Source organism: Neovison vison, chromosome 2 (genome assembly GCF_020171115.1).
Source record: "Neovison vison isolate M4711 chromosome 2, ASM_NN_V1, whole genome shotgun sequence".
Lineage (NCBI taxonomy): Eukaryota > Metazoa > Chordata > Mammalia > Carnivora > Mustelidae > Neogale > Neogale vison.
Window position 1 is genome coordinate 218,096,581 of NC_058092.1, and position 23,389 is coordinate 218,119,969.

General features: G+C 41.3%; 1 protein-coding gene and 1 pseudogene across 4 annotated transcripts in view; one reads left to right on the forward strand and one right to left on the reverse strand.

The window, feature by feature from the left end:
- The window catches only part of SORCS1 (sortilin related VPS10 domain containing receptor 1), a 519,072-nt gene that overhangs the window by 176,890 nt on the left and 318,793 nt on the right, over nt 1–23,389 (reverse strand). For all 4 annotated transcript variants that reach the window (XM_044240472.1, XM_044240471.1, XM_044240469.1 and 1 more), the window contains exon 4: nt 6,153–6,311. In XM_044240472.1, the coding sequence (XP_044096407.1) occupies nt 6,153–6,311 (159 nt within the window). The remainder of the gene's footprint in view (nt 1–6,152; nt 6,312–23,389) is intronic.
- LOC122901394 lies at nt 4,873–4,967 on the forward strand (annotated as a pseudogene).

Sequence of the window (23,389 nt, forward strand, 5' to 3'; positions counted from 1 at the left end):
ATCCCTTTTTCGAGCAATCATAATTTCCCAGGGAATTCTCAGCATCCAAAATCATTGTGATCAGCAATGGCCTTCTGTGAGGGACCAGTCAGGAGAAGTACAAAAGATTAAAAAGGAATGGAAGGAAGCTGTTGTTGCTGTTATTGTTTTTCCTAAGAATGGATATGAAACGAAAAGTATTTTTAAATTTACTTTTATGCAAGTTACTAAAATTCTATGGTATGCTATCAAACACACTGGCAGTATAATTTTCCTTTCCTACCAGTATATCATTTTAACTCAAAGTCCATTTTCACTCATACAGAGAATGCTGGCTAGTAATATTTAGAATTTCAACTATTTTTTTTAAAGAATTTATTTATTTATGTGAGAGAGAGAGAGCATGAGCGGGAGAGAAAGGCAGAGGGAGAGGGACAAGCACACTCCGTGCTGAGCAGGGAGCTGATGTGAGGCTCCATCCCAGGATCCTGAGAACAAGACCTGACCCGAAAGCAGACACTTCATAGACTGAGCCACCAAGGCACTCCAGAGCCTCAGCTATTTGTAGAAAAAGACCCCTTATCAAAACGTGTTCTCTGCCTTGAACGTCATGTTTTGGTTTTGTGTGTGTCTTACACACATACATAAATACCAAAATACTAAAGGTGAGGCGAACATGCAAGCCTTAGGATTTCTTATTTCTCTCATAAACTGTGATGTGGAATACAGACGAATCAAGCAGATTCCCATGTGATAGGCCTTGTATTGCCGAATCACAGAGCTCCAAAATAAATGGAACAATATAAATTGCAGAGTATCCTACTACCGCCGCAAAGCGTGGGGTGGTCCACCAAACGGTCTTAAAGGTTTTGTCTTTCCCCCCACGGGACGGATCACCCCACTTAGATGCATTTTTTAAATTCACCAAACAATCTAACATCTCCTAAAATAAAACTGATAGGGAGATCCATGAACAGGAGAAACACAAAGACGATGGGAAAAACAGAAGGGACCGAAAAAAGGATTGGGGGCCCGTGTAAGACAGCAGGTGAGGTTTCTTTGCCCTGCACAGTTTTCTCTTTTAAATTTCTGAGTTAGTTATAAATACTTAAAAATAAGAAAATATCACATTTCACACGAAGCCGGATTCCTGCTCTTGAAAAGCCGCGAATGTCTGGTGACACTGGGCGAGCCACCTTCGGTTCCAAGAACAGTCAGCCGGCTGAGCTTCCTGACCCCTCCCCACCCCTGCCCTTCTGAGTGTCTTAAGAGCACCTGCTCTCCGCTTTCCCACAGCTCAGACCCCGCCGCTTCGTTCAGGTCGATTTCTTGCTGGGGGAATGGGAATTGCATTCATGGCCTCGATGGACTTGGACAGCCACAGGCGTGATGAGAGGAGGTACTTGCACAGGACCAGAGAAAAGGGGTCAGGGTCAGCGGACCCCCACTGGCAGAGCTTTACCAACCTGGGAAAGCAGAGCAAGGGGGCCTCTCCTTCTGAGCTGCTCAGGACTGTTCATGTCTCTTTCAAAACCCTGCAGACCCTCCCCTTTATAAATCGATCCAGTGGGGCGACCGCTAATGGAGAGGCCATGAGCCCAGGGCCCCCCACAGCGGCCTGCAAAACAGAGGTATATGCATATTCTTACACTTTTCTCCCATTTTTTTCTTTCAGTCACATCTGCGCTTTGTTTTCTCTCATTTCAAATGTTTCCCAACACATCATGTTTAGTGAGGTGTTTAAGGCAGACTGAGAGATGCCGTTGGAGGCAATGTTTTATAGCACAGTTTGTACACTAGTTTATTGCCAAATTAAAATAAAGATGTAATCTGGCAGGCTCAGCCTGCTGCTAAGCCTTCCTTGGGTGGTTTCCTGCACTGAGGCAAGAAAGTGAGAGGAAACTAGCAATGAAGTGAAGAATGTTCTCTCTCTCTCTCTCTCTCTCTCTCTCTGTTCTCCAGTACCTGCTCAATTTCCAAATGCAAAGAAACAAAAAGAAGGCACAGGATGTTTGCTTTACCTACTGCTTAATTAAAGAAACAAAAAATAAATAAACAAAGGAAAGCACAATTTGGGTGCTTCTACACTAAATGCCATGGATTCTTCATAGTGTCCACAGTGACCGACTGCTATTCTGTAAGAATTCTAAGCGGTGTGACTTTATGGGATCAGTATCGCCCTGTCCATTTGACGTAAAATTTCCGTAAGGTCTATAATGTTTATTTTTCTGGACATTCCAAGGCTTTCCAAAGGCATGTCCTCACATAGACCTGTTAGAAGTCCAGGAGGCTAGTGCTATGGCAATGCTGCAGAAGGCCCCAGACAAAGGCTACCTAAGTAGTACTTCTTTAGGACTTCAGAAGGATTAGGGTTCCTAACCACCCTTCCCCTTCAAGAAAGCTTTTACCTCTTGGCAACTGCCTAGGAATTTCATACCACTGACAGGTGTGGGCGGGGGGAGTCCTGATTTTATGAATTCTGAGGCCATTTGTCCATATGCATTTCTCCTTGATTAAAAGCTGCTGATGTTGTTGTTGTTTTTTAAATCTGATTTGCTATGGAATTGATGGCCAGTAAAACTCTATCTTGGGCCAGAAAGGGCAATCTGCTCAGCAATTTCTTTGAGTCCTTTAAAATGTTCACATCAAAAAGCCTCCACTGGGTACAGAGGCCTTCACGATGAAGTGCAGGCCAAGCAGAGCAGAGCACCGCAGCCCATATGGGCTCCATCCAGCAAGCCAGAGACCCAGACTCTGTCCTCGGGGCCTTAAAAGTCTCCTGCAATGTGGGAGAGAAAAAGCCATGGCAGGGAAATAAGGGAAAAGTACAGTTGGCAAAAGTGGGAGAGTATGTGTAAAAGAGGGCATGGATGTCTGAGAAGACAAGGGCGGGTGGGACACGAGGAAAGAGGGAGCGAAGGAGGATTCTGTTCGCAGGTGAGGCTGCAGGAGCTGTCACCTCAAGAAGACTCTTTCTAAGAGCCAGCACCTTCTGCTTGGGGATTCTGTTCACCGTACATTGGCGTAGGAAAGCATCCAGCAGAGCAAGTCCTCGCGCTGAGGCGAGATCAGAGCTGGGAATTCTGCCACAGCGGCAAGAGCAGCTGTCACAGAAAAACTGATGAGCAATCCTTCCACGAAAGAATAAAAGTTCCCTTCTCCTGGGCAAATACAGTAGCGGGCCTGCTGGCACCAGCGCAGGGCCCTCCTCCGTGCTCACTGCGGCACCTCCTCCGCGGTGAACGCTCCAGGATTCACGGGTGACTGCCGGCTATCATGTCCCTCTCACGGACCCACCTGAGCGGCCCCAGACCCTCTCAACTTGACTTCCAGCCGAGCCATCCGACGGCGGCAGCCCACTCTCCTCCCAGCGAAAGCCCTGGTCCTCATTCTATGATTCAAGCCCTGAGACAAGGTATACTCTATCCCCTACTCATATTAGAAGGTTATCCACAATTTTTTTCCAGGATGATTCCCCCTTCATTCTTTCCTGGAAAAATAGAGAGTTCAACACAAAGGCAGGTTTCTGACTCCCTACTAATCTCAAGATGTCACAATCAAGAATGAGAATCCTACCAAATGTCACATAAGCCTTCATTCCATTCACTGAACGTTGGCATTTGATGCTAATGAGTGGTATTTCCCTTTAGGAAAATTCACTAACTTCTCAGATCTGGCGTTTGTTAGCTACGTACCAGAAGGACTGTCAAGGCTTCTTCCACCTCTACAATGACCATTCATTGGGTCCATGGTCACAGAAGATACTTTTTGGTCCAGAACAGGACTACGGTGATATCACCCTAAGTAATCTTCTTGCTTTTGACCTCCTATAACCACAGTTCATCCTAAAATTACTACCAGGTTAAACTTTGCAATCTATACCTCTGAACACACTATTCCACTATCCAAAATTTTCACAAGGCTCTTAATTATGAAAACGAGATTTATTCTGCCTTGCAGTCCAATAGTCAAAACAGTAAAAAACAATCAATATCAGATTCCACAAATATACCCAGAATTAACTTTACAAAATTTCAGTTTCAGCCAAATAGACACATTCCCAACTGTGTAGACATGGTTTTTCTAACTTTGTATTATTGTTTCTGACATTCCTCTTGTGTGAAGTACGACCCTCCAAACAGAAATATGACATATATTCCTCAAGGTCAAGGTGAAATCATTTCATAAGATCTCCATCTCCTGAACTTTGGGCTGACAATTTCATAGACTGCATCCAGCTACTTCAACTGGGTTTCTATTATGTGTGAATGAAGGCACTGATTCTTGGCCTCTGTTAGACTACTGGTGAACACACATGCATTTGTCTTCTCTTCCCACATGGACTGAATGCTCCTTGATAAAGGTTTTTGAGACCAACACTGAACCCCGATGAGCACCTAAACCAGACATGGGGCTTAATGTGTTGTTGGTTTTTTTCAATCTCATTTGGATGGACACCTGTAAGTATACTGATTCATGCAAACGTATTTTAAGCCAAAGAGCCAACACCAAGTACTGTGTACCAAGTTCCATGGCTGAGTTGGGGCCCCAACTCAGATGTCCTCACTCCCCCATGGTTGTCCACTTGGCCACGGTGATTGTGGGGAGCACTGTTAGAAGTGCTAAGGCATAAAGGGTTCTGTTTCTGGGCATCTCCTCCAGCACAACTGTTTTAACTTAGGCAGGTAAATCTGGCCCTCACTGCACCTCTGGCATCAGACGGAAAATTAACCAACTGCCAAAGAAAATACAATAGCCCGGTGGATTAAATGACTACTACTCTCTCTGTTCTGAGCTGCTCAGCCTCGCCTCTGGTAACTGCACCATCTTGGACCAGATGCATGGTGGCCTGACTCCAGGAATGGAATTGCACATTCTGTAAAAGGGTACGCAATTGCTTCTCGGCCTTTTGGCTAAGATCAAGTGTAAAAGGGTAGGCAAGCTGCTTAGTGTTTTTTGTTTTTTTTTTAAACTAATTGTAAATCTTTTCTATTTTTAGGCTCAATGTGCATTTTTTTTTTTTTTTTGCAGTAAGGGCAGCATGAATAAAATTCCAATCCTGAGAATTTTAATTTGCTTCCTCCAAAATGCCCATGCCAGTAGAGACCTTGGAAAGTTACTTCCACCATTCCCCTCCTCTCACATCTATATCTTCCCAACAGAAAAGAAAAAAACAAAAACAAACAAAAATAAAACAAAACAAAACAAAAAACCCTTGAGCACCCTCCTCACTCATAGAAATCCAGTATTTCTTTAAATACATGTACTTTCTAGCACAAGATTCCTATAAAAATAATCTGCAAGATAGCATCACTGAATCACAGTTCACAAAGAGCATTCCACTTTTGCACCTATTTTCTGGTTGGCTTTTATAGCTAGAGTCTGTTATTTGCCTGTGAAACTTCTATTTAATTATATCTGCTGTTGTTCGCCTTATATTCTATCTGAAAATGTTAAGTTTTTCTAAAAACAGGAGCTAAAGGTGTTTTATAGTGTATCTGTATTATAGAGTATGTAATATATTTTATAGTATGTATCCCATAAAACACATAAACATATCTCATACACACACACACACACACGCACGCACCCATGCACAACCTCATTCAGCACTTTCTTACAAAGTAGACTTTTCCTTCAATGCAATCACCAAAAACAGACAAATCCTGACATTACTTGACTCTGAATAATATTATCTATGGACATTATTATTGGTTCTCTGGCCATTTCTTTCACTGTTTTGGCAAATCCCTAGTTAGTGCTCTTTGCCTTTTCAGGGTTGTGCTTCCCTATAAGGGTTTGAGAAAAGCTATGGGCCCTTTACCTAGAAAAACAGTCATATCTCCACATGCACAAAACAGTCTCAGATTCCAAAGGGGTTGGGAACTCCTCACTGCCCACCACATTTTTAAGTTACTGCCTGCCACAGTTAAGAACGGCTTCACCATGTCTTCCTGAGTTTCAGGCTTTTGCCTTACATGCTGTTTCAGATGTAGACAGAGCTCAAGTGAGCACCCTGAAATCCTCCTTGCTGCCCCTGACCCCCTGGCTCAGAGTTCAGGTACTGCCCCAAACCAAAGCCACCACCAAGAAGAGATACAGAGACAATTAGCTAGCAGCCTGCTCCCTGGAAAACCATGCGCTGTTGTCTCCAACAAGGTAATCACACTCACCTTCTGGTCTTGGCTGTATGCCAGAATCCAGTCTTCCTGCTTGGGGTGGAAAAGCAAGCTTTGGATGTAGAAGTTGAGCCGGTACTTTTGATAGGTGGCCCCCTCATCGGAGCTGATGAGTAAGCTGCTCTCAATCTCCGGGTCTGTGAGTAACATAATCTGCGGCCAGGCATTGTGGGGGAGAGAAAACAACAAAAAGTTAAGCTTACACATTTACAAAACTTAGCAACAAGTTAAAATTTTAAAAAGAGAGGAAAAAAGAACAAAGAACGTTTGGTCAAACAAGGACCTTGACTCTGCGGGTTTGTTCTCCTGGACCAATGCCATGAAACGATAAACAAACAAACAAACAAACAAACAAAAAAACTCAAAGAGGCAGACAATGTGTAAGGAAGGAAGAAGACATGGAGGGGTGCGTTCTACAGGGTTCCTTGTTTTGTTTTGTTTTTTCCCCCACAATTATTTCCTTCATCTAAAGTATGTCCTACTCTTCCTCTAACCTCGGCCCTCTTTTCTATTGTGCCTTGTCTACTTTCCATTTGGGGACATAAAAGAGCAAGACTTATCATAGTCTGTTGTGGTTAAGGTGGAAAGAAACATAGCGTGGGCTCCACTGTTTTTCTCTCTTACCATAAGCCCTCTTGTTCACATCAACACTAGCCCTGTATGTCATCCTACCTTTTGTCTGATTTCCTGAGTCTTGACTCAAAGACTGGGCGTTCTAAAGCCTTCCCTGGAAATTGTATGAGGCCAACTATGTCACCTTTAATCTATCTCATAATTTCCTTTTTTTATTTTGCTTATCATCTACATAATCCCTACTAGTACATTAACTCCATGAGAATAGGGATATGGGATATTTCTCTTTTTCTGCCCCACAGGTATAGTCCCAAAAGCTAGAGTAATAGCTGGCATATTTTATAGACTCCATAAATATTTTCCAAATGAGTAAGTAAATAAATGAAGAGTTTCCGGAGTCGTCACATGGAAGTAGAAAGACGCAGAGCAGTCTGAGCAGGCATGAATGGAAGCGCCGTGGAAAGAGAAGTTGGGCGTCCTGCTTGGTCTTCAGTCTACCAACCAAATAATTTGCTTTAAATGTGGACATGTTCAGAGCTTCAGATGCTGGGCTCTTTCTTTCTTTCTTTCTTTTTTTTTTTTTAAGATTTTATTTACTTATTTGACAGAGAGAGAGAGAGAGATCAGAAGTAGGCAGAGAGGCAGGCAGAGAGAGAGGGGGAAGCAGGCGCCCTGCTGAGCAGAGAGCCCGATGAGGGGACTCGATCCCAGGACCCTGAGATCATGACCTGAGCTGAAGGCAGAGGCTTAACCCACTGAGCCACCCAGGCGCCCCTGCTCTGTACTTTCTTGTTAGGACGGCTGACCACGGTCAGAGTGGTGGGGACCATCCACAACAGGACCACGATGGAGAAGCCGCCCTGAACACAGCTTTCTAGTCTCTCATTTTATGCCTCCTTTCTGTGATCCAGTACCTCATTCCCGACTCTCCACAGGTCTGCTTCAGGTCAGTCAGAGTGCGCACCCAACACCTCCAGACAGGAGGCCTGAATACTACCCACGGACTTCTTCCCCGGCGACTTATTAATTGGCACTTTCTGAGCTTGGTTCGGAGAAGGAGAAGCATGAAAGATGTGCTTCATGTGTGGCCGGAGGAAGAGAAATCACTGCAGCCCGGGGTGTCAAGCTTCCTGCCTAAGGATGCGGCAGCTCCAGGAAAAGAGGAGAAGGGAAGGGAAGAAAAAAATACTAGCGCCACGTCAGAAAAGATCCACATGCCAGACAGACACACAGAGCTTTCTCCAGCCTTGGGAGGCCATCGTACTGAAACCTCAAGAACAGATCATGGCAGCGTGGAGAGCCGTGTCCTGTCAGCGCAAATGGCACAGAAGCGCGCACGGAGATGCGCGCGGACTGATCTGTGTTTCTGTAACCCAGGATGGATTCGAGGCTCCTCGCTGTGCCTTCAACCTGCCCCTTCGTGAAGAGGAGAGAAGGACGTGGGGGAGCGAGCGCGATCCTGGCTGTCAGGCGCCCTCGGGACGAGACGAAAAGCACACACGGAACTGGAGACTAATGGCCTCACTCCATGTTCCAGCGAGGCCACTGTCTACCAACCAAAAACTGTGACAAAGTTATGTAGGTGTCTCCGTCTCTCCACTGAACAGACAGTGTCTGCTCATCAGATGGCTGGCTGAGACAGGGCTGCCAGAACATGTACGAAGAACACACTCACGTCCCTTCATTAAAATCTAGCAGGTGCATTCAGCAAGGACGTTCGGATGGCTCCTAAATTCCCAAGAATACTTCCAGGTGATTTCACATTTATTGGCATATGAAAGCTGTCATTTTCTAAATAACAAATAAGTCATCAAGTGATCCCATTTGTTTGCGTCTCCAACCACCATTAACAATAATATAGAACAACCTTTTGGCACTACGGCGAGAAAGTTATTTCCACAATAATATGAAGTGGTTCAATTTTATAGAGCATCCTTGTCTCAGGCAAGGTGGTTTTTTCCCCCTCCTTTGATTTTTCTAGTTCCCTGTTAACCAAAATATGTTTTCCTTTCTTCCCATGAGCACAGCTTTCACCACCTGCTTCTCCTGGCAGACTAGTTCATCAAAATAAAAACAGTAGGCCCACGGAATAGCCTCCAATCAGGCTGCTTTTCATGTGTCGTCTACAATATTTTTGATACTCATCTGTGCTCTAAGTCAGCAGACTATATGAGATCTTCTGCTTCCAGATAATACTAGATAAGGGAAGGCAGAATAACATAAATATTTTCACACATATGGATATGTAATATTGAATAAACAAAATCCACGGCTCCCTTTGTTTTTATTCTGAGTGCTGAAAATAGGCAGACCAAAATCTCACCTCTCCTCTCTCACCTGAAACCCTCTCTCTGAACATCTGACATTCTGGAAATGATGGAAGCTGTCAGGAAAGTCCCCCTGTCAGATTTATAGATGGGTCTGAATTACACAAACCTTCCAGTGGTTCCTCTCTCCAATCTCTGTTCAAATCCGCACAGAACAAACAGGTCAATCTGGATCCATTTTTATTTAGCCATTTTTTATTGCACAAACTTTGTAAGACTGCCAGCAGAATTCAAAATAAAAGAAAAATAAATTGCCCATGACCCTCTTCCTTCAACAAGTCAAACCAAGTGTGTGCTTCCCTCTACTTCTTTATTCACATCTCTATATAATATCATGGATGTATTTTTTTTCCATTTAGTGTTATGACCCCCATTCATTTCCAACTGAACCATAAACACACAAATGCATATACACACATAAGTATGTACCATTGGGTACAATGCATTTCAAATACTTAATCTCAGCCTTCAACATAATTGGTTTACAATCAGTGCAGTGGTTGAATGGCAAAAAGTACTTAAATTATTAACTGAATAAATGGAATTTTATTATTTCAGTCTTTAATAATTTTTTTTTTATTTATTTGACAGAGAGAAACCAGGCAGAGAGGCAGACAGAGAGAGAGAAGCAGGCTCCCCGTGGAGCAGAGAGCCCGATGCGGGGCTCAATCCTGGGACCCCGGGATCATGACCTGAGCCAAAGACAGAGTCTTTAACCCTCTGAGCCACCCAGGCGCCCCTATTATTTCAGTCTTTAAATCAAATTCTTTAGTAACGTATTACTAAATAAATTAGGTTTTTGTGTCCTTCTGAAGACTATTAAAAGTAAATAAGTTAACAATCTTTTTCTAAAGATTGTATTTATTTAAGACAGGAAGAAATAGCGAGAGAGGGAACACAAGCAAGGGGAGCTGAAGAGGGAGAAGCAGTCTCCCCACTGAGCAGGGAGCCTGATATGAGGCTTGATTTCAGGACCCTGGGATGATGACCTGAGCAGACACCTAAAGAATGAGCCACCCAGGTACATCCATAAGCAAGATCTAAATAGAAAATGTTTAACCTCTGAAAAACAAATAATGTAAAAATAAATGTGATCCAATCTTTAGACATACATGATGTCTTTTATAAAGTCCTGTATTCTCAAGAAGGTATTCCTGGGAAATATTATTAAAATAGTACCTACAAGTTAGTGAATACTCCTCAAAAAATAACAGATTACATTTCTTAGACATGTTCAGTGATACCTGGTTTGCTGGTTTACCTTGGCTCTCTGTCCCCTTCTGCTTTTTGTGTTTAGTCCTTTGCATTCTAGGATATGATCAGGAGGAGAGATTTTTTTTTCTTTTTAAAGATTGTATTTATTTAACTGACAGAGAGAGAGAACACAAGCAGGGAGAGTGGGAAAAGGAGAAGCGGCTTCCTGCCAAGCAGGGAGCCCAATGAGGGGTTCAATCCCAGGACCCTGGGCTCATGACCTGAACCCAAGGCAGATGCTTAATGACTGAGCCACCCAGGCACCCGAAAAGGAGAGAATTTTAGGGCGATGTTGTAAAAGGCACGAATCTAAACTCTGCACAATTCCTCAAGCGAGCTCTCTAAGAAGAGGGGTCTTTGCCTGGCATAAAGCTTGGTCCACAGTAGGTCCATCCACCTTTGTAAATAACAAATAAATGAACAAATCCGTGAATGAGTGAGTCGTCTTCATACCCGACTTTGGCTGAAAGCAGTTTATGAACCCCTGTGACATTGAGTCTGAGTCCTCTGGAACAAATCCCCGCTGTTGTACTTGGAGGCCAAGAAGAGTTGAGACAGGGGGAGGAGTGTGTCTTTAACGGGAAAGTAATTATTCTCTGCTCAGATCAGCCCTTGAGTGATTAGAAGCAGTTTACTCACGCCTTGCAGGGTGTGCAGACATTGCACTGACTGCATCCGTAGATGAATTGTTTTCCATAGAAAGTCAATAATGGCGACACAGGCTCCCGCCACCCAACCCTAAGCAATCATTCATCACCCACTTTGGGAGAAGGAAGAAACTTTATTTGCTTTTCCTAGAGGTGACAAATGAACATGAAATGCAATTTATAGATTTAAAATGTCACTTCTCCCTTTTTTTGATATTAGTCGTTCTGACAACCCAGTGTCATCAGAAATTAAATGCATCTTTACTCTTTGACTTGCTCCAGAGTCAACATATGGCTACATGATGTCATTCTACAAAAGGCTGCCCGGCAGCCTTCTTTCTGATTTTTCCAAGTGCCTACTGAGGACACTCCTCCCTAAGGAATAACACTACTATTTAGTTTTCCAGATTCTTTTCCTAGATGTGTTGTTCTTGGAATTCTGCCATTTATCTCTTTAGACATGGTGGGAGTTAATAAGGGGCAGCTTCACTACCTCCAGGAACATACCTCTTCCTACCATTCCTTTAGTCTTAATCACAGAGTATTTATGTGTTCATTACTTGTTTGCTCATTTGTCTACCCCTTGTCATTCACGGACTACAAGACTATAACCACAAAGAGGTAATATACTCGGGATATCACTTGCTTTGCTTAAGGCTTAACTCAGATCCAGATACCTGTATCCCAGGTGCGTAACAAATACTTCCCATGATGATGACGACGATGGCAAAGAAAAATAGCCGTAGTAGAAACAGTGCATTCCAGTTATCTAACCACTGGATTTAAACCAGAATCTATATATAAACACTCTAAGAGGCTATTTGCAAACCTCTGGCTTTGATATTAAAAACAAATTAAGTGAAACTGAATCAGAGCAAGTAAATAATTTCCTGATTAATGTAGGTGGAAAAGCTGTTTATTCCCAATGTGAGCTGAGCATTTACCTTTTCCAGAGGGGCAGAGGGTAAGAGCAATAAGGGATCATCAGTTGGCTACTGTTTGGATGACGGTATTGGGGGAAGCTCTACAGGACCCTAGAATGACCTATGAAAAGAAAATCACTAGAGTACAAACAATAACAAGAAAAGAACAGGGATGTGATTAAATAGGAAAAAAAAAATTCAGATAAGTATACACTGATGGAATCTGTAGAAAGGCGGACTCAGTATGCAATCATGTGTCCTAAATCCCACTCCCGTCCTCTCCCCACAAACTCAGTGAAGCTCATCTAATGCACAATCCATGTTCATTAACACAAAATTGGGTCATTCGATACCAAGAGACCACAAGAATGTTTGGGCAACAGACCATCTACTCTGAACCTGAAAGCTGATTCAATGGAGGGAAACTCTGGCATTGTATTCTAAAGAGTTCATTGTGTGAGCTTACTTTTAAACTTTTCTTTTCTTTTTTTACTTTTATTTTTATTTTATTTTTTTAAAGATTTTATTTATTTATTTGACAGACAGATCAAAAGTAGGCAGAGAGGCAGGCAGAGAGAGAGGAGGAAGCAGGCTCCCTGCTGAGCAGAGAACCCAATGTGGGGCTCGATCCCAGGACCCTGGGATCATGACCTGAGCAGAAGGCAGAGGCTTTAACCTACTGAGCCAACCAGGTGCCCCAATTTTTTTTTTTTAAATACAGACGCAAAGGCTTTGACTTTTTAGGGGAGAAAAAGAGTTTTCATTAAGTATATATTACAATTTCAGTTTCTCACATGTCTCTTACTAGCCCTGTCATAAAACTACCTATTAATTATTACATAACAGCAAGCTATACTCCTTTTGCCCAACCCTTTCGAGTACAGAGAAAAAGAGTGAGGTTCACCAGGAATGAGAGTGTATGGGTTACATTCCGTGGAAGACAATTCAAGAAAGCAAGCTTTAAAAAGATTTCTTAGGGTGCCTGTGTGGCTCAGTCAGTTAAGCGTCCAACTCTTGGTTTGGGCTCAGGTCATGTTCTCAGGGTTGTAGGACAGAATTTGAGCATGGAGCCTGCTTAAGATCCTCTCTCCCTGCTCCCCAGCCCACAAAAACAAAGTTTCTTATTTCTCTTGGAACTACTGAACATAACACTCTCCTTTGACTCAACTTAGAGAATCTCAAACTAAAAGCTATCATTTCACAGTAAGTCCTTGCTTCCATTACTGTGGATGAAACTGACCCCTCTCATAAAGGAAATGTAGAAAGGCAGATATGGGAGGGTTGGATATGGATATGGATACGGCTATGGATATGGATATGGATATGGATATGGATATGGGAGGGTTGATCTGTAGGGCTAAACATGGGTATCTTAAACTATAGACCTATTTTCCCACAAGAAGAGCCATGACCAAATCCTAAACCTGACCATAGTGAGCGTTGCTATGAATGTGTGTACTTCTTCAATAAAGACAAAGAGTATGTGTTTACTGAAGGTCATTCGTGTCGGGAGAAGAAGGAAAAACAAACTATAAATATATACTATAATCACAGGAAATAACACGGGGTCTGACTCCAAAGACAGATTTGAGTTTCACCTCTGCTATATATCAGTTATGCCACTTTGAAGAGCTAATAGTTCACTGAATCTTTTCATGAGCAGATTTTCTTGTTGACAGTAGTGATCCTATAAAAAAGTTTACTTTTAGGGGCACCTGGGTGACTCAGTGGGTTAAAGCCTCTGCCTTCAGCTCAGGTCATGATCCCAGCATCCTGGGATCGAGCCCCACATCGGGCTCTCTGCTCAAGGGGGAGCCTGCTTGCCCCTCTCTTTCTCTGCCTGCCTCTCCGCCTACTTGTGATGTCTGTCAAATAAATAAATAAAATCTTTAAAAAAAAAAGTTCACATTTACTGAGCATGTGTTCTGTACCAAACACTCTACTAAACCACTAAAATATTACTTCATTAAACTGCTTAAACATACTTCAGGTAGCTATTATATTTGGCAGATGAGGAAATGAGGCTTAGAGAAATGAGGTGATTAGTTCAAGGTCACACAGCTAGTGGGTGCTAAAGCTGTCATCTGTGGCATACACGGTATGGGTTTATGCATAGATTACAAAAGATCATCTGTGTGAAAGCAATGCTAAGTTTTATATTAATATTATTATTAATCACAAAAAAATAGCACATTTAGTACTACATGTTTTGCAAAAATGTGATAGTTGAGTTCAAGACAGAGGAAGGGGAGGAAGCGATGGGGAGAGAAAGGGTAAGACAGAAAGACTGTATTGCAAATACATCATAAAAATATAGATGGGAAAAGCAGGTTGGCAGTAAGGAATTAAGAACTAGGTAATGGAGACTCTCCATAACAAAATGACTGGTAAGATACTCCTAAAGAAATAAAGATAATTTTTTGGCTTTAAAAAATTTTTGCCTTTAAATTTAAATCTTTGAAATCAAAATACCCAGATCTGCTTCAGACTCAGATTTTCCACAATGGCCCAGGCCTTCTCTTCCTCACCCTTCTAGCATCTGTCCTTCAGAATTTTTTTGTTTGTTTGTTTGTTTTGTTTTGTTAAGATTTTATTTTTTTTTTTTATTTGACAGAGAGAGGGAGTGGGAGGGGCAGAGGGAGAAGTAGGCTCCCCTCCAAGCAAGGAGACCAATGTGGGGCTTGATCCCAGGACCCTGGGATCATGATCTGAGCCAAAAGCACATGCTTAACTGACTGAGCCACCCAGGAACCACCAGAAGACTGTTTTTAAGCTTTATCTTAAGTATAGGTTACAAAAATAGGACAGAAATGAGCAAAAAGCTCTGACTTAGTAATAGCCCAGGAAGGGAAACAAACATTTCCTCACAAGAGACTTCTCCAAGAAAATTATGCTAAAACCAGTAAGAATCATTCCAGTGTAACTGCTTTTCTAGGAAACATCATACGACTAAATGGCATCTAAAAATGTCACTTTGCCAGAGAAAAAACGATGGTCATACTAAGGGGATAGTAGGAAATATGATATATTCATTAATGCTTAGCACTGTATCATCTGGGTTTTTAAAATGGTATTTTAGAGGAAGAGAATGGTGGACAAATTTGACAAACATTTTTATTCTTGCAGCCACTATGGAGACTGATTAGACCTTGAGGATATCTGAGCTTCCTTAAAAATCCCAGCATTATCCCACAGCCTCTGCTCAAACTCAATCAGAACACACTTCCACGGGCGGTACAGGTCCCAGAGTAACTTCTCTCTTAAATCCCCAAAGATCTATAAGTGCCAAAAGGTTACATCATTTTAAAATGTTAGCTGCTATCAGAAGGAGCAGCAATGCTGGGAGAGGCGGACATTCATCTTCTTTGCTCATGGGAAACTTTACAAGAAATGATGTTCATTTAATGATAAGAAATCTCTTTATTCCACCAGAAATGATAAAGGAGAAGGGGTGGGGAGAAAGAGAGAGCAAAAAAGAGACGCTATAGGTATATTTTAACATTGATTTAGGTGAGGGACACACCGTTTTTGGTTAAATCTCTAAGTTGTGCATTTGATTTTCGAGTTTGAATAAATGTCAAGTTGAAAGTCAAGAGAATGCAAAGAAGAGCCCACAGGAATGAATCTATTCTAAACATTAGTGAACAGAATGTGCCCACATTCTTCATTCCTTGCTTTCCTTGTACCATCATCCTGACACTTATGTTTTAGTTTTACTTACTTATACTAAAGCTTCATGGTGAATGGGCAAATATACCGGGATAGATTGGGGGAGATTAATGAAGTCTCAGCCACACGAGACCTTGCTAATGCATTTGGCTATTAAAGCTTTCCTGAGAAGACTGTGGAGACCACCAGGGGTTTCTCTCCTACAGGTTTTGCAGATTAGTGAAGTGAGAATCGCCTCTGAGCTCCACTGCTAAGCTCCCAGGAAGATGGCACTGAAGGGGAACATTCAGGAAGAAGACCCTCCTGTTAACAAGGAGATCTGTTTCATGTAAATTTTTTTCTTAGTTCTTCAATTATTTAATGACAGACACTGATCATTTCAAGTTGTTTTTGAGAGGCAGACAAGGGTGAGTGTGCTTAATTGACATGCCCCTGAGTATAATTATATAATCTGCTTCTTTTTCTCTATACTTTCTTCCTTTCCTGCAGTCAGAGCAGGTGAGAGCAGGTGATATAGTAGTGTGGTTATTTAAGAAGATTATTTTTTTTCATGATTGCATTTTTCACAATTGCATTTTCTTGCAGTTCTATATCTTGGACTAATTCCACCTCATAATACATATCTCATGGAACAGCAGAACTGATACAATACATTAAAGAGAAGAGGACCTCTGTCCCACTTACTTACTGCTGTGTAACAAACTACCTCAGAACAGTGGTCTAAGACAACTATTTATTTTGCTCATGGTTTTGTGGGTCAGGAATTCGGGAAGAGCTCAGCTGGGTAGTTAGTTTCAAATCCATGTGATGTCAGCTATGGGGCTGGAACTGGAGGTTCTTCTTCCAAGATGGCTTCTTCACTGATGTATCTGGCCTTAGCCTCTCTCTCTCTTTCTACACAGAAGGGCATTCTCTCCATACAACTTGAAACTCACAAAGCATTGCATTTTTGTGATTCTTGGATTTCGTAATTGATGGCTGACTTCCTCAAAGTGTGAGCATCCCAAGAGCAAATAGTTCAAGAAACTCAAGTGGAAACTGCAATGCTTCTTATGACCTGGCTTCAGAGGTCCCAGGACATCGATTTTGCCACATTCCATTGGATAAACAAGTCACCAGTTCTAGGCGAAGTGTAAAGGGAGGGGAAAAGTAGACTCTACCTCTTAAGGGAGGAAGAACAATATACACACATACAAAAGGGTGGCAAGAATTGGTGGCAGCCATCTTGGAGATACAGGATGACAATGATTTTCTGTACAATTTGTTACTTACAATTAAAAGAAGGAGAATATGATAAAAAGTTTGTTGTTATTATTATATCCAGAATAAGTAGCAAGGTTTTCTGATCTTGACATACACATGACTTGAATTGTCAGATTTTTCATTGGGTTTCAGCTACCTTAAACTTTCTGAGGGCTGTGTATTTCTAAACTGATATCAATTCAAGGTGAATATTTATTGAAGACCAAATAATTTTTATTGTTAGTCAGTCACAGAGACATCAAGAGACCCAAGGTCAAGAAATTCCAGGCTGTGGATTTTTAGGGGGGATAAAATACCCAGATTAAATTACAGAAGGATAAATGTGTTTAATGTCCATTAAAGTGTGTATAAATAAATCTTTATTAAGGGAGCCTATATCTAGGTATTACAATCCCATCATTTAATTAGGGATCTGATACTTTTAAAGATTTTTTTTTTTTTTTTTATTTGACAGAGAGAGATCACAAGTAGGCAGAGAGGCAGGCGGAGAGAGGAGGAAGCAGGCTCCCTGCTGAGCAGAGAGCCCATACAGGACTCAATCCCAGGACCCTGAGATCATAACCTGAGCCGAAGGCAGCGGCTTAACCCACTGAGCCACCCAGGCGCCCAGGGATCTGATACTTTTTAAAAAATTAGATTCTTAAGAGCAAATAGTCATTGTATCTTTATGTTCACAGCAAAAGCACTGGTATCAATTACAATATAACCTAGCAACTGAAAGCAGAATACTTACTGTTCTCTTAGGTCTTTAAAAAACAAAACAAACAACAACAACAACAACAAAACTGACTTTTAGGTAACCTTGGACCAACAAAATTAACAAAAGGCAATTTGGGTCTGAGGGTGAATGGTTGTATGGTAAATGTGTCCCAGAAACATATAGAAATATCAATTTTTATCATGGTGCAGGCCCATATAAAACCATCCGAAATTTTTATTTTATGTTTTTGTTAATTTATATGCATCCTGCTGCATAACTCGATTCCAACTGATACTATGCCGACCCTATAAAACACTCATCTGCTCCAAGTTACTACCAACAGGGAATCCACACTTTAAGAAAATAACCACAAAATCAGCTCTCTTGACTTTGGTGGTATTTCATAGCACCCCAATTCAAAAGGAACAAAAGAGTTCTTTTAAAAAAAAAAAAAAAAGAAAAGTGTTCAGGGGTTGCCTGGGTGGCTCAGCGAAGCATCTGCCTTCAGCTCAGGTCAGGATCTCAGGGTCCCGGAATCGAGCCCAGTGTCAGGCTTCCTGCTCGGTGGGGAATTTCCTTCTCCCTCTCCCTCTGGCCCCCAATCCACCCAAGCACTTGCTCTCTCGCTCTCTCTCTCTCTCTCTCTCAAATAAATAAATTTTTTTTAAAGCTTTCAAAAAGAAAAAAAATTTGCATCTCTGCAAACAACATGATCTTTTATGTATCTGAGCTGATATCATTTATGAGTCTTGCCGTCACAAGTGCTCAGAAGTTAGCACCCTTAACAATTAGACTGATTCTTAATCAAGGTGCTATCATACAATCCAATTATAAAACTGCCGTTCTATTTTGTGACTGTACAAAAGCATTTTTAGACTGAGATTCATATATATGATGAGTCAAATCCACTGATAAAGATAAAATCATTTACAAAGCTGGTTGATGTTGATTTAGGAGATGCTTTGACTATATGGCAAGTCATAGTTTAGCTCTCTCTAAAATGAACCCTAGATAGGGTGAATATGTCAGATTTTGTCTGAGACAGCCCTGTATTATCATAAATATTATTCCTGACACTCAAAAATGTATGGTTTTGGCAGTAAGTAAGAAGTCATTCTTTATCTGAAGTCATTTCTTTATCAGAAACCCTCAGAAAAAGTACTACAAATGTAGGTAACTGGACAAATTAAAAACAAACAAAACAAATAAGAAATAGTGATTATATTTAATGAAAGAAAAAAAAAATCTTCAAACCACGAATAGACCCACAGTTTCCCTAACAGAATATACTAGGTAATATTGACCTTTCTCTGAACCCCAGGGCCATGAAAGTATATCTCAATTAATTCATGTTACTATGATATAGTAACATTTTCTGGAACTACTGATGTGTGCTAAGCTCTCCACTGAACATGAGATAGTTCTCTGAGGTCAGATCATTCTTCTTATCCTGTCCCCAGCCTTTCTACTATCAGAAAGGCTCCTGCTGGTTTAATGGAAACCTCTCTTCTACCTTCAATCTAAATAATTCTCCCGATGAAGGATTTTATTAAATTAGGAACACATGTCCAAAGTAAAACCTTTCTTAGAACCAATTTGGGGCACCTGAGTGGTTGCAGTCAGTTAAGTATTGGACTCTTGATTTTGGCTTAGGTCATGGTCTCAGGGTCCTGGTTAAAGCCCCACATCGGGCTCCACATTCAGCGGGGAGTCTGCTTGAGATTCTTCCTCTCTCTCTGCTCCACCCTGCCCCCCAAATAAAAAGATCAATCTTAAGGAACAACAGTTACGGTTTTGTAGAAACCTTACTCAAATATGTGGACCATAAAGTCAAGCCTCACCGGTGAACAGTAGTGACCCGCTACTTCACAGTTCTTGGACATTCTCAGCTCAGGCTTTGGAGTAGCCTATGAGAATGGCCGGTTCTTCTTTAGTATCCTCACCAATCCTGGTCTTTTCCTCCAAAGACCCCACTTGAGCTGTTGGGCTGCAGCTCAGTCTTGCTATGGGGAGCCCTTCAACCCTGGTCCTTCCTCCATTGACAAACACCTGGTACTGGACCTAATTCCTTCACTTCAGAATAACAGAATGAAGACAAAGGGCATCCCTAGTGTCAGGAGTCCAGGTGTTTAAGCTACTCTTCAGGTTTCTAGTTTTTGCTAAATACTAGTGTGCCAATGGTACGATAATTTTGCTTCTTATTCATCTTGCTTTAAAGTTTAGTATTTCTCTTCAAATATGAGCAAGAATTAACATGTATTCGTTCCAGTAAACTTTGGAAAATGTCCCCAAAATATGCTTAGGGAAAAAAAAATAAAGAAAAATTCTGAATCATCACAAGGCAGAGATAGCTATCACTCATGTGTCAATGTTTGCTTTCCCAATCTTTGTTTCTGTGGAGGGGAGGAATGCGGAGGAAAAGAGAGAGGGAGAGAGTGAAAAGAGATTTATACAGTGAGAGAGTATTGTGCAATGTCTTATGCTTTTTAACCTGCTTTCCTCACTTTAAAACTATGATGTAAACATTTTCCAGGCTATTAAATATTCCCGTGTTATCACATTTTATTGGCTGCGCAGAATTTGATTGCATGAATATGCCACTATGTAACTAATACCTTATTAGAAGATGTTCAAATTTCACTAATACAATCTTATGAACCAATGTATATTAATACTTCCGTACATCAATTAATCCTTCAAGTAATTTCCTCAAAGTAGAATTTATGGATCAAAGAACGTGAATTCTGTAAACCCCTTTGATTCATATTACCAAATGCTTTCGGAAAAAAAAAAGAGTACTAATTCATAGCTCCTTGGCAGGGCTTAGGAAGTACCTATCACCAACAGGAGATTTTTTTCTCTCTTTTTATAATGTTTTCTAAACCAACTGGGGGTAAAGGCATATTTGCATCAATACACATTACTAATAATAGTGAATTTTCCCTTCCTCCCTTTTGTCATTTGTGTTTAGTCATTTGAATATCCTCATTTGGTAGACTGCCAGTTCATATTTTTTCTACATTTTAAATCATGATTGTGCCTTTTTCTTATTGATTTGTATAAATTGCCATTCCGACCTCATTGTCTACTTATAACAGTGCCTAATGTGTTTTTATACACATTTATACATGTTTCCTGTCCTTGTCTAAGTTTCCGGAAAAAGCAATGTCGTATTATTTTCTGCATATATTATACACACATACACATGGGTCACCTCAAGTGAGTATTTCAAGTCTGAAGACAAGTTCCTAAGAGATTAGAAACTCTACACTGCACAATTTATAATTGTGTTCCCTGAATAAAGAAGGCAGAAAAACATTATTTCTCCATTTTTCACTATGCTATCAATTCCCAGGCAAACCTTTCTTGCCACCCATTTACTGCAAATTGTATGATATTAAAAAATAGTTCACTCACAAAGAAATTCAAATTGGGTAAACTACTATTTAACAAGATTTTATACATCCATGAAGTTTTCATCTAAGCATGATAATAGCACTTTACAAATGTGAATTAAGATATTCTGACTGGAAACTAAAGCAAACCTCAAGAGAGTGAACTTAGGCAGGGAGGGGTACGATGATGTCACTAAGATAATTCTAGAGCATTTTTGGCATTTCTATGGCTCACACCTAAGGACCTCGTTCTAGGGTCTGTATTCTAAACAATGGACCACAGAATAAGCAGACCTCCTAAACAGTGAACATGAGCTTAGGTTAACCAATTTTGTCTCAAACATATGAGAAAATATAAATTAAACATTTTTTCCTCTTTGATACAATTTGTATTTAAATCATAAGTGAGGCGCTAAATGGAACAGTATGATTTGTCTTCTTTACAGGCTATCTCAATAAAAATATTCTCAATAATTAAAATGCTGACAATCCCTTTTCAGGCATCTCCAAAATAGAAAAATACAACTTTTGGAATATAGACTTTTTTTTTTTTTGAAGGAAAATTGTCACTTCTTGTGGGGTAACCAGAGGTTTACCATTCAACCACTCATTTCTTCTTCCTCTTCTTTTTTTTCTCCCTAACTTATTTAAGTAGTTTCAGGTACCAAGTGATAGCGACTGTGCTTACGACTAGGGAGTCAATGAGGAATGAGTAACTGAATGTCTTACGACACTGAATTCTTCTACAACCAGCTCGGACACAGAAACGATAGACAAAATTCCGTGGGAACAGTGCATGTGCATAGGTATGTACAAAGTAATGTGAGATCGCAGAGGAACACTTGTGTTCCTGTTCCTGAAATAAGGGAAGGAGCTACAGAACACTTAACACTAACAGGGGTTTTGAAGGCTGTGTCGGTAAGACACAGAAGGGGCAGGGAGGCTCTCATGGCAGAGAAGTCAGCACGCAAGGACAGAGAGATGTGAACAGGCACTACATGTTCAGGTAACAGCCAGGTTTCTCCGTACGGCAGAGGTTACGGAAAGCAGTCTACAGCCAAGTTCAAAGAGCTGCACTAGCCATGGAAAGGGATTCTGACTTAAATGGCAAGAGAACCTATATATTCTGAGCCATCTGTTCAGGGTCAATACAGGAAAATACAGGAAATAGACTATAGATCATTTAGGATGTTTACCTTGGAGGCAATAAAGAGTCTGGATTAAAGAGAAGACAATATAGTCAAGGAGCTCACTTAAGAGGTTGTTGCAATGGCTCATCGAAGGAAAAAGTTTGTCAGGAACACACCCAGACAATCTAAGACAGGATGCAAGTATCCACAAAGCTGGCCGTTTAAATGTTACCACAAGGATCCCAATCCACTGGGATTCCAATCATACTTTAAAGTTATTTCCAGCCAAATTTATAAGTTCTGGAGATTCTGTAAAGGACTTTTTTAGAAGAATACCACCTGGGAAACTACAGCTAAGTCTAACAACCAACACTCTTCAAGGATCTAACAGGAGGGGAGAATAAGCATATGTCTCCCCAATTTAACACTTGCCAATGTAAATGAGCACATGTGCCTTTTCAGTGTTCAGCAAATTCCCCAAGCCCACGGAATGTGGAACTACCACAGAGGAAACCACCACGATAAAAAGAATCATTTCAGTGAGAGACTTCTTTTCTGGGCCAGTAGCACAGTGAAATGCAGAGGTTAAAACCCCCTGGTCCAAGGCCAACTCTGAACTGGCACTCAAGTTCTGTGTGATATAGAAAACATTAGCCGAAAGAATACCACCGATAGGCCAGTTTTCCAATAACATGCGGACGTACCGCGACCCTATTCCCAAATGGTCATCATCAACATGAGTTCTAGAGCTGCCATCCAAGACAGAGGTCGTGTAATTTCCAGTTTACCACAGTCCACATCATCCTTTGTCACCTTTTTTTTTTTTAAAGGTTTTATTTATTTATTTGACAGAGAGAGATCACAAGTAGGCAGAGAGGCAGGCAGAGAGAGAGAGAGAGAGAAGAGAGAGGGAAGCAGGTTTCCCACTGAGCGGAGAGCCCGATGCGGGGCTCGATCCCAAGATCCTGGGATCATGACCTCTGCTGAAGGCAGAGGCTTTAACTCACTGAGCCACCCAGGCGCCCCTGTTGTCGTCTTCTGTTGGTACTTGTCATTAATACAAGGAAAAAGAAAAAAAAAACCAGCATAAACTCAGAGCTAAAATGGGACCAAAAGGACAGACTGAGAGGGCAGGGAGCACATTAGATGCCAACGATACCCCTCACTCTGCCCAACGCATATGCTCGTTTCTTTTTTTTTTTCTTGAAATAAAACGCCTGTGCTCAGAAAGTCCCTGGTCACTTAAGTCATCTACAATTAACTGTTGGAGGCAGTAAGTAATCAAATGGAGACTCCTGTAGGTACAAGGAACACGGGCTTCACTTGGGGTCCCGGCTGGGCTTCTTATTA